This window comes from Saccopteryx leptura, chromosome X, assembly GCF_036850995.1.
Source record: "Saccopteryx leptura isolate mSacLep1 chromosome X, mSacLep1_pri_phased_curated, whole genome shotgun sequence".
NCBI classification, from domain to species: domain Eukaryota; kingdom Metazoa; phylum Chordata; class Mammalia; order Chiroptera; family Emballonuridae; genus Saccopteryx; species Saccopteryx leptura.
Window position 1 is genome coordinate 10,238,769 of NC_089516.1, and position 12,197 is coordinate 10,250,965.

The 12,197-nt window shown below is 40.3% G+C and overlaps 1 protein-coding gene across 2 annotated transcripts in view; it reads left to right on the top strand.

The window, feature by feature from the left end:
• Window positions 1-12,197, top strand: part of REPS2 (RALBP1 associated Eps domain containing 2) — a 225,955-nt gene that overhangs the window by 170,626 nt on the left and 43,132 nt on the right. For both annotated transcript variants that reach the window (XM_066356509.1, XM_066356510.1), the window contains exon 12: window positions 1,402-1,463. In XM_066356509.1, the coding sequence (XP_066212606.1) occupies window positions 1,402-1,463 (62 nt within the window). The remainder of the gene's footprint in view (window positions 1-1,401; window positions 1,464-12,197) is intronic.

The window sequence follows — 12,197 nt, forward strand, 5'->3', positions numbered from 1 at the left end:
AGAATTATTGACTCACCTTTGTTGAAACCCTGAACTCCATCTTCTATCTTGTCTGATCTAGCTAGGTCAAATCAAAAGTGATTTGCAAAAACTTTATGTTTTTGGCAGGCTGCTATGATTTATTTATTTACTTATTTATTTTTTCAGAGTCAGAGAGAGGGATAGATAGGGACAGACAGACAGGAACGGAGAGAGATGAGAAGCATCAATCACCAGTTTTTTGTTGCGACACCTTAGTTGTTCATTGATTGCTTTCTCATATGTGCCTTGACTGCAGGGCTACAGCACACCGAGTAACCCCTTGCTTGAGCCAGCAACCTTGGGTCCAGCTGGTGAGCTTTGCTCAAACCAGATGAGCCCATGCTCAAGCTGGCGACCTTGGGGTCTCGAACCTGGGTCCTCCACATCCCAGTCTGACGCTCTATCTAGACACTGCGCCACCGCCTGGTCAGGCATGCTATGATTTATTTATAAGCCACAGAAAATTGTCTAAGTATTATATTAGCACACATATCACAGATTTGCAGATAAACTATATATAGATATATAGAGCATGCTGTGCTTTTCTAAGGAGTTTATCAAGAATGTGGTTTAAGTTGCCAGTATGATAATGAACTTATTTATTTGTGATTATGAGCTTTATTTATAATTCAATAACATATGTTTATTTTCATTAAGTTACAATTCAAACCTTTTTGGCTTAACTAAAATTTCCTCTATGTCTCACACAATTTTTAAAAAATGGACTGAAAGTTTCTTTCAAAAGATCCTTCAGATGGGACCAGGTTATTTTAGAAACAGATTTAATTATCCATGATAATAAGAATTAGGGAGAGAAAGGGAAGTTGAGATCTTTGAAAAATCCCTAAATGTCATTTTGGTCCATGCCTTTCAGCCTCCCCTGCTGCTAGCAGCCCGCTCCTCACAGGGCAGTATTGTTACCCTGGGACTCTGGCTCGTAGTTTCTGCAGTGTACTGGCTGAACCAGTGAGCAGTGTAATGGCCCAAAGCTAGGGAGAAAAAGGACCTGGATTACCTGAAACTAGAAAAGCAACAGAAAAACAATGAGTTATCGACTGCCTTTCCTGTGCTGGGTTCCAGTCGTTTGATCAAAAGCTGTCTTTTCATTCATTTATTTACCTGTCTATTTTTTTATTTTTACTGCTTTACACTTTTTAAATCACAACAGCCTGGATAAATACTTCAATTTTTTGGTAATATAAAAATGAAAAAGGGATTAGAAAAAACCTGTACTCTTTTTTTTTTTTTTTAATTAAGCCTTGAGGTGGATTTTGAAAATATAAACATGTTAAAATTGCTATTGCTATTATTCCTAGTTAACAAGTGGAGGGTGTTTTGTTTTGCTTTTGGTGGTCCTTAACAGGATGTTTTTCTTTTCAGCTACTAAGTCCGGATTGTTACCTCCACCGCCTGCGCTCCCTCCGAGACCTTGTGCATCGCAGGTAGGAGACGGATGTTGGTTTCTGTTAAACTGTGGGGCTTAAGGAAGTTGTCCTACCACTGTGCTCTCTTTGCGAAGGTGGATTGCCACAGAACTGACAGAACTGGCTGGTCAGGCTCCCAGGAGAGCAGATAGTGGTTGACTTTCTTCTCTGGTTGGTCTCCTAACTCATGTGGAAAAGGGAAAGTTTCCTCAGTGTGCAATCAAGTTCACGTGTACTAGTTCACTCTTAGCTGTGGAGGCTTACATGTGGTTTTCATACAGAGAATGAGTAGTAGATGGGGCTTCTGTCCAACTGGGGGTGGGGAGCATGCTTTTTCTATATAGCCTGTGCAGTCTTGGTACCTATAGTTTCATCAGCATTTTAGGAGCTGTGTTAATTCTGCACGAACTAAAAATAAATGCTTATCAACCTGGGGTTACCGTGTGGCTTGGGCCCAGGCTACTTCCTTTAGGGTGGTGTTTTCCCTGGGAACACTAAGCTGAAACAACAGGATTTCGGAAAGCACATCACCCAAATCTCTCACCTCTGAATGCATTCTGCCTTATTTACATGTGCTACTCGGCCTTACTCATCACCAGTCTTCACAGAGTTGAAAAGGAGAAGCAAGCAGCCAGGCTGTGGAGTGTGGTATGGGTGCTATGGGTCCTTCCTTTCCTTCATTTCTGCTTAAGAAGCTTCCTATCTTTAAGGACCCTCGCTGACTTTCGGCAGAAAATACTGGACGATACGGAGCATCTCAGGACTCACTGAATCACTGAAACCACTTTTAACATTTGCTTGTCCTTTTAGAGAATTAGATGGTCTTTGGCATCCATTCAAACTTGAGATGTAAATACCATGAGGTATTGACTTCCTGCTTTGGTTTGAAATGTAATAAGCAGCTCTGTTTTTTCCTGCCACATATAAACAAGTGAGAACCTCTTTTCCAATACTCCAGCATTGGCTTTAAGAGATGTTGGTTAATCGGTCAGTAAGTGTTTATTGAGTCTCTGCTATATATCTAATGCCAAGCTTTAGTTCCATTCTAAGCTTTTCCCTGGTTATGATTTCTTCTTGTTTAATTATTAGCTCTATATATTGAGCATCAACAATAGACCAGATATTAAGCTAAGTGCATCTAATGCATTCTTTCATCTTCACAAAAATTCTATAATGTAGATACAAATATTTTCCTTTTATTACAGATGAAGAAGTTGAAGCATACAGGCTTTAAGCAAGTCACCTAAGGTGACAAACTAGTAAACAGAGTCAGCTCCCCATCATTGGAGTCAGGGTGACTCTGCCTGCAGGGGGACAGCCGTCCATTGCACTGGCACCCGAGGCTGTCGCTGCTTCCCCGAAGGGGGACCAGAGGAAGTGACGCTCTGGATTTGCACCAACAGCAAACCTGGATCTTGTCACAGCAAAGTTAGTGGGCATTCTGCCAGCTGCTGCTTTCAAACTGGGGCTTGGAAGCCACCTGAGAGAATGAGTGGAAGACCTGTCTGAAAGGGCTTTTGTGACCAGGCTCCTTATCTTTCTCCCGCCGCGCAGCAGCCAATCGTTTCTTCCTGGTTGGGAAATGGCACTGCTGTTATCAGCAGTCCTCATCAGAGCTGCGTGAGGTGGGCTTCCTGCTCGCTTCGGGGCCTAGTGACCGAGGACTTGATGGGAACTGGGAATTCTCAGGTCACTGTTAATGTATGAGACAACTTCTTTGTCTACCAGACTTCCCATCATGATGCAAACAGTGAGCTTAGTGCTCAGCCCACGGCGTGGACTCGGCTGTCCAGCTGTGGAAATCTTAGACTACAGAAATAGGTGCGTAAGAAATGCAGGCAGGAAGCCTCCACGCCAGTTCCCTCACCCACTCTCCTCCTTTCATTTACTGTAAGGGGGGCACACATATTCAGAAGAGCAAGTCCTCAATAATAAACTCATGATTCTCTTTAGTTTTTGTGCAGGGTCCAATTTTGAATATCGGGCCCAGGAAAAGCTCACCTAAGCATCTGTCTGGGGCACCTGTATATTCTCACCTTCCCCAAACTGCTTGTGATAAGTGGTCTTCTGGGAGACATTACTAGGGCTCCGTGGTAAGACACATTGCAGGCCGCTGCCTCTGTACCAGCTCTGGGGGATTCCCAGTGCATATGAGCCCATGAAAGGCTTTGAAGTCCTACAGTAAAGAAACCTGGTCAATTTTATTAAAGCTGGCAATTTCCTAGCTTGTGTGACCATTCATCTCTTTATTTATAAAATACCTATTCATATCCGGAGGGCTTAGTGGTTAGGAAACATTATTATACACCAGCCTTAAGGTATTGGTAAGAACATTTTCAAACCTCTTTCATCTGTCACCTCATCTCTATATTATGTGATTAAAGTTAAATTTTTATATCTCATGCCAATAGTTTTTTCTAGAAGAACTGAAAATGAAAAAGAAAGTTTATTGCATAGTAGCTTGGGATTTCACATTGTTATATTTTCAATTTGTTGTGTTTTCTTTCTCACTTTTTTGTTCCTCCTTGCTTACTCTCTCATGAGGTCATCTTTACTACTATATACTCTAAATTCTTCTGTGCTGTTAAAAGGTTTTTTTTAAATGTTCCTTGGTATATATGGACAACCTTCCTGAGGTGGGAAAAAATATATACAGAGTGGGGCAAAAGTTGTTCATATGGAAAATAATACAATAATCAAAAAATAATAATACATGAATAAACTCTGTGTTTTGCATACTCACTGTAAATCTAATTTTGCCCCATCCTGTACTTAAATACAGAGATTTTTTTTTTGTATTTTTCTGAAGCTGGAAACGGGGAGAGACAGTCAGACAGACTCCCGCATGCACCCGACCAGGATCCACCCGGCATGCCCACCAGCGCCAACGCTCTGCCCACCAGGGGGCGATGCTCTGCCCCTCTGGGGCGTCGCTCTGCCGCGACCAGAGACACTCTAGCGCCTGAGGCAGAGGCCAAGGAGCCATCCCCAGCGCCCGGGCCATCTTTGCTCCAATGGAGCCTTGGCTGCGGAAGGGGAAGAGAGAGACAGAGAGGAAGGAGGGGGGTGGTGGAGAAGCAAATGGGTGCTTCTCCTGTGTGCCCTGGCCGGGAATCGAACCCGGGTCCCCTGCACGCCAGGCCGACGCTCTACCGCTGAGCCAACCGGCCAGGGCCCAGAGATTTCTTTTATGGGGCTTACACTGTAGTACCAAGGGGAGAAACCAGGAAGCCTGGAATAATTAAAATCATTATAATAAACAAGAAAACATGATATTCCTTAGAAAAGAACACTTTAAAAAATTATGTGGCCAATCAGTCATGTGCTTCCAAGTTTTAAGTATATAAGAGAAGAAAGTTTGTATTTTTGCAGCTATGTGCACAAAGGTATATGTAGATAATTTCTACATACACCAAAAATATATCTCTACTTATTATCAAGTGAGAGAGATGAAATATAGGTGTTCAGTATGAAACACAGTTTAGCTGGCCTCTGCTTATACCAAGCACCACTGGGATATGAACATCTGGATTAAGTTATACAAATGAGGCCCTGGAGTTAGGAAAAGGAATAAATTCAAAGGAACAAATCTTTTCACTTTTAATATTGTAGGTAAGATCAAGAAGGACCCAGTGACTTTATGAAGAATCAAATGGTTGATGTCCCATGTTTTTCTGTGGACAGACTAGAGACCAAGGCATGCATGGTATTTTTGCTCAGCTCAGAAGAGGTGACACTAATTTTTTTAAAAAAGAGTGATTCATAGCATAAATGACTAAAAGGTAATTAAAGTGAACTGTTCCATAGGGAGCAATGTTAAAATGAGACTTAGTTAAACTTACTAGCTCACTGTGTGCACAGAAACAGTGAAATGGCACCTACAGAGTCGGTGCTGGTCCTGGAGGTCGCTTCTCTGCTAAGGGCCTACTTGGTACTTCAGTAGCGAAATCCTTGCAGAAGTGTTGACCTCACGCCAAATTTCTTATGGCAATCGTGATCAAGCCGCAGCTTCAGTGTAATAATCTTTACTAAAGTAAATATATTTTTAATACAAAGCATTATCTTTTCAATTTTATATTAGCACCACATTTGATGAATTGGGGCTCTCTGTAGACAGGTGTGTTCTGAATTTTCCTATTTATACCACTATTATCTCACCATATAGCAGCAAGTACTCCTCGCCAGCAGTGTGATGAGTACTGAAGGAGCACTGTAAGATAAAAGCACTATGGAGGAAACATTTTATCAATGCTTTTAAGTTTAGAGAGACAGAGAAAGGCTTCATGGAAGGGCTGAGGTGACTAATGAAATGAGCATTAAAGAAGCAAGAGAACTTTTCTTTTTAGATTACTGAGAAAAAGCAAATGCAAAGAAACAGGCCTGCAAAGGGGTCCCCATGTGTTCCAGGAACTGCCTGGAATTTGGAAACCTACACTACTTTAGGGGAAGAGATTGTGTTTAGAGGTGGCAGTGAGAAAAGGAAGTGGCTGCTCATTGCAGTCCTGGTGCTGTCAGAGCTGTGGGAGAGGTGGGACCTCCTGACCAGAGAGTTCTGTCTGGGGACCAGCCCCGGATGACAGCATGCGGGGTGTCACTTAGCACTCACCCTTAGGCACACTGGAATCATCCGGGGGAGCTTTAAACCTTGTGAGGCCTGGGTCCCACCCCCAGAGATTGTGGTGTGAGGTGAGACCCAGGAACTGGGAGTTCTAGAAGGCTCCCCAGGTGATTCTGGGATGCAGCCAGGATTGAGAAGCACTGAGTGAGGCAAGAGGAAGGATTGTTCAGTGAAGAAGTTGAGAACATAGGGGATTTGTTGATGCTGTGTCATGAGTTCCTCAAAGGCACAGTGGAAGGCTGCTTCAGTTCAGGGGGCGGGAGGCAGGAGGTCAGGTGAGGGGTGTGGATTCAGATCCCTGTTCACGATGATGGCCTGGGAATCTTAGACGTCTTGTGATGACTAATGTCAGAAGGGTCAGAGGGCACTATGGGAAGGTCTTGCTGGCAGGAGTAGTCCCTGTGTGCTACAGGCCCTGTGTGTACTGTTGTGAAAGACTAGGCATGAGTACAAATGGCTAATCTCTCATCGAACTTTGTCATGTGCCTAGAATCAGGTCCCTGAGCAAATACTGAACCCAGTAGGAATATGCTGGGCATGCTGTCCTATTTCAAAGCCAGAGTCTTAGATACAACTTTTTAAAAACTCCTGCCTTTGTTTCATTTAGAAGGAAGGTGAGGCTCACTTAAACTCAAGTGGCTATTTGTAGGCCCTGAACTTCTGAAATGTTTGATAGTCTGTGTTTGAAAAAAATACCCTGTTCTTGTAAATCAATATCCTATCACTTCAAGTCTTCTTTCCATAAGTTATTATACAGCTGATAATATAAAAGAGTAAGTATTCCTGGAAGAAATGAAGAGTTTTAGAGCTCTTTTGACATTACTGGTGATTATGGAAGTCTTATATCAAGGTTATCTAATACATCTGTAAGATGTAAATTTGACTAAAGTATAACATGCATACTGAACCCCTTCTAACAATACCAGATCCATTTTTAAGAGAGTGAAATGAAGCATCTCATTGGCAACTTTTAAACAGCTATAAGAGAACAGGAAGAAGCATTCTTTGAGTATAAACAAGATGAAAAATTTCACTTCTAATATTTCATGTTTTTTTATCAAATTAAAATTCAGTAGACATACATCAAATGCTATAATAGATTCAGATGGCCTCATGTAATGTACATTACTCACTGAATTACTTTAATACATTGCCTATGTAGATAATGTGTATTTGTGAGCTCTCTAAAGTATATGCAACATCCTCATTTTCACTTATCAAAATATAAATTTGGTATATGTTAAGATGTGTTTTTGTATGTATTCATATACTAGAAGCTCGGTAATTACTTGGAAGAGAACTTACAAACATACATTATCTCAGATACCACCTTCATTTTCTTCCAAAGTGTTACTCTGTTCTGTCCTATAGTGCATGCTGTAGATTAGCTGAAAATCATAGTATGTTAGTGAATATTGCAGTGATTAAAGAAAGAAGATCTGGGCCCCAGGATTTATCTTCATCTTATGATGAAGGAACATACTGGAAGCTGTACAACACTGGGTAAATGTGTCTGCTTGTGGTCTTATTCTTAGCCCTATGACTGTGTAGCTCTGTGGCTTTGTGGGAAGTAAGCAGATTAGTCTCACAGACCTACTGACTGTTCTGTACAATGAGAAAATTACACTAGATGGATTCTTCTAGTGCTTAAGGTCTCTGATTCTGTGTTTTATTCCTCTGTCCAAGAAAAATTTTGTTGCAAATATAGATGAAACATCTTAAAACACAATTGACGGGAAAGATGGCTTAAACTAACTTCTTCCTGCTCTCCCTTGCTAAGTACAGCTGAAAACCCTGCCGTAATATAACAGAAGAAGGACTTTGAAATATATAAAGAGGAAAGTGAACTGGCTAGGGTCTTAGGACTTAAGGAATGACATGGCAGTGAGTTCCCTGAAATCTTTTTAAGTCTTCCATGTATCTCAGATTGGGTACTAGCCTGCAACCTGGAACTACCAACAGATACAGACCAAAAAATAAAAAAGAAAGGTACCCAAGAAAAGGCTACTGTTGTAGCCAAAGGACTGGGAAAGGGGTATCCAAATTGGGCATAAGTATATATTTTTTACAATACCTGCCCTTCCCCAGCCAATCAGCATGGATGCCCTTCACTCTGACATCAGCTGAGACTGACTGAGGAGTCTGGTGCCTTGCCCCTCACCTGGTAGCAGTCAGCCCGGGGTGGTGCTTTCCTACCTGGGAAAGATGTCTTCAACTGAGACGAAAGAGGGAATCTAGTCTCCTACCCCCAATGTGACGGCAGCACGTGGCCTGGGGAGGCACTTTCCACCCTCACAGACAGTGTCACTGGAAACTGAGACCTTCCCAGATAAGCAAAAACTCAAGGAGGTTGTTATTAGTAGACCTGCCCTATAGGAAGTGCTAAAGGGAGTCTTCCAGGCTGAAATGACAGTACTTTGCAGCCATATAAAGAAATGAAGAATGGTAGAGGTAGCTATATTGGAAAATATAAAAGCCAGTAGTATTGCAGTGTTGGTTTGTAACTCCTCTTTTATTTCTATATGATTTAAAAGGGAAATGCTTAAAACAATAGTTATATATCTGTTAGTGGACACGTATAAATATGCAATTTGTGACAATAATAATAGAAGGGAGCAGTGCAGCTGGAAAGGAGCAGAGTTTTTATATATTATTGAAACTAAGTTGGTATTAATTCAAACTTGATTGTTAAAATGTTTAGATGTTAACTGTAATCCCTAAGGTAACCACTAAGGAAAAAGCTAAAAATATATACAGAAAAAAAGAGAAGGTATTAAAAATGGTACACTAGGAAAAAATCAGTCACAAAAGAAGACAGTGATGGAAGAATTGAGGAACAAATCAGGTATAGAAAACAAATAGCAAATGGCAGAAATAAATCTTTCTTTATTAGTACTTACTTTAAATGGATTAAAATTTTCAGTTAAAGGCAGAAATGCAATGGATTAAAAATTATCCAACAATATGCTGTCTACTCACTTTAGATCCAGTGATACGGATAGGTTAAAGTAAGGGGCAGAAAAAGATACTCCATGCAAATAGTAACCAAGAGGGAGCTGGGTTGGCAATACTAATACAGAACAAAGTAGACTTTAAGACCAAAATTATTATATGAGATATTTAAGGACATTATGAATTGAGAAAATGGTCAATCCATTAAGAAGATAAACTTATACACATATACACACCTAACAGAGCCTGAAAATATATGAAGCAAAACCTAACAGAACTGAAGGGAGTAGTAGGCAGTTTTATAATAGTAGAGACTTCCACATCTCATTTTTAATAATGGATAGAGCAACTGGACCGAAGACCGACAAGGAAGTAGAGGACTTGAACAACACTATGAATCAACTAGACTTAACAGGCATCTATATAACACTCCACCCAACAACAGCAGAATATACATTTTTCTCAAGGGCACATAGAATATTCCCTAGGATAGACCATATTTTAGGCCACAAAACAAGTCTCAATAAATTTTAAAAGATTGAAATCATACCAAGTATCATGTCTGACCACAATGAAATAAAACCAGAAATCAATAGCAGAAGTGAAACTGGATGTTTCACTAATAATGTGAAAATTAGACAGTATACTCTGAAAAAACCAGTGGGTCAAAGAAGTAATTACAAGTGAAATAGAAAATACCTTGAGGTGCATGACCAGGCGGTGGTGCAGTGGAAGGAGCGTCAGAATGGGATGTAGAAGACCCAGGTTCAAGACCCTGAGGTCGCCAGCTTGAGCGTGGGATCATCTGCTTTGAGCAAGGCTCACCAGCTTGCACCCAAGGTCGCTGGCTTAAGCAAGGGGGTCACTCAGTCTGCTGTAGCCCCCCAGTCAAGGCACATATGAGAAAGCAATCAATGAACAACTAAGGTGTCACAACGAAAAACTGATGATTGATGCTTCTCATCTCCATTCTTGTCTGTCTGTCCCTATCTATCCCTCTCTCTGACTCTCTCTCTGTCTCTGTAGAAAGAAAGAAAGAAAAAAAAAGAAAATACCTTGAGGTGATGAAAACAAAACCTACGGAATGCAGTGATAGCAGTACTCAGGGAAATGTATACCTGTACTCAGGACTTTGAAGGGTTTATGCTGAGTAAAAGAAGACAGAGAAAGACATACACTATATGATTTCATTTGTATGTGGAATCTAAAAAAACAAAACAAAAATCAAACTCATAGTAAAAATCAGATTTGTGGTGACCAGAGGCAGGAGGTAGGGGGTAGAGGAATTGAATGAAGATGATCAAAAGGTATAAACTCTCAGTTATAAGATAAATAGGTTCTTGAAATGTAATGTACAGCACAGTGACTGTAGTAAGCACTGCTGTATTGCATATTTGAAAGTTGCTAGAAAAGTAGATCCTTTCTAAAAATCCTTATCACAAGGAAAAAAATTTATAACTATATGAGCAGATTGTATGGATATTTAACCAAATATTGTGGTGATCATTCACAATATATGTATATCAAGTCATTATGCAGTATACCTTAAACTTACACAGAGCTATATGTCAGTTATATCTTAGTAAAACTGTAAAAAAATAAGGGAACCAAAATCAATAAGCTAACTTTACATTGTAAGAAACTAGCAAAAGAAGAGCCTGCTAAATTCAAAGCTAGGCAAAATAGGGAAATAATAGAGTGGAAATAAATGGTATCAGACAATAGAAAAACAATGGAGAAATTGTTGAAACCAAAAGTTGTTTTGGGCCCTGGCCAGTTGACTCAGTGGTAGAGTGTCGGCCCGGCATGTGGAAGTCCCAGGTTTGATTCCCAGTCAGGGTACACAGGAGAAGAGACCATCTGCTTCTCCACCCCTCTTCTCCCCCTTCTCTTTCTCTCTCTCTTTCTCTCCCCCTCACACAGCCATGGCTCGTTTGTTGGCCCTGGGTGCTAAGGATGGCTTCACCTCAGGCACTAAAATAGTTCAGTTGCCAGGCAACGGAGCAATGGCTTTAAATGGGCAGTGCATCACCCCATAGGGGGCTTGCCAGGTGGATTCTGGTTAAGGCACATGCAGGAGTCTGTCTCTCTGCCTCCCTGCCCTCTCAATTTAAAAAAAGTTGTCTTTTGGAAAGATCAATAAAGTTGACAAACCTTTAGCTAGACTGACCAAGAATGTATTTAAGGTTGTCTTGTCCTCTGGTCAAAATACAAGGCTATATTTTAAATTAAAATCAGGTTTTGATAAATTTATCTCTCACTGTAGGTAACATTGTTTTGAATTTATCAAGGTTGAATACTCCAGTAAAATGCTTCCGTTTTGTGTGAGATATTTTTTTCCTGTATTGACTTTGATAGTTCATTTTATTATATGTTCCCTAGTTGCAGAGTTGGTTCATAGATTACTCGAAGAGCTAGATAATCATAGCTCCAGGTCCTTGTAGAATGAAGAAACACTTGTGGTTTAGCCCGATGTCTGTTGATTAAATATTGAGAGTTTTGCAAGTCCTCTTATAAGGATTTATTAAAGGAATTTGAAAACTACTATTCTTAAACAGTTGGCACTGAATGAGAAATTCATAAGGCAAAGGAAATGGCTGTAATGATAAGTTCAAGGAGAAGTGAGGGTGAGAAATAGTGATGAAATACTGGCATTGGAATAGAGGAGAAAAGATTAAATGTAAACCCCTTCTTTTTAAAGGCACATTAAAATTTGCCAACTATCAACAAATGCTCTGAAATTTATCTCAACAACTAGTTCAAAAGAAGAGTTCTATGACAACATTTATTTTAGTATTATCGATAAAAATAAAAAACAGTACAACATCAATGTCCAAGAAGGAGGCTCTGATTAAGGCTCTATATTCACCTAATAGAATATTAGGCATCCATTAAAATGATTACATGGAAGGTATTAGAAAAGAGGGGTAACAGCTAACTACAGAAATGTTTCTTGATTGTACTGCACAGCAGTACATAGTAAACCTTTGACACGAAGGTTTTCTGCTTTCTGAAGGTGGTCTCAAAGGTTCATGGAACATAGTGATTGGCCCCTTGACTGTAGGTGGATTTTGAATCACTATCCTAGTGTTTTTTTGTCAGTTGGCTTTTGAGGTTTTTGATTCCTCAGTGAATTTCTGCTAACTCTTATTTAATAGTTTAAAGGAGTCACTTAAGTAATT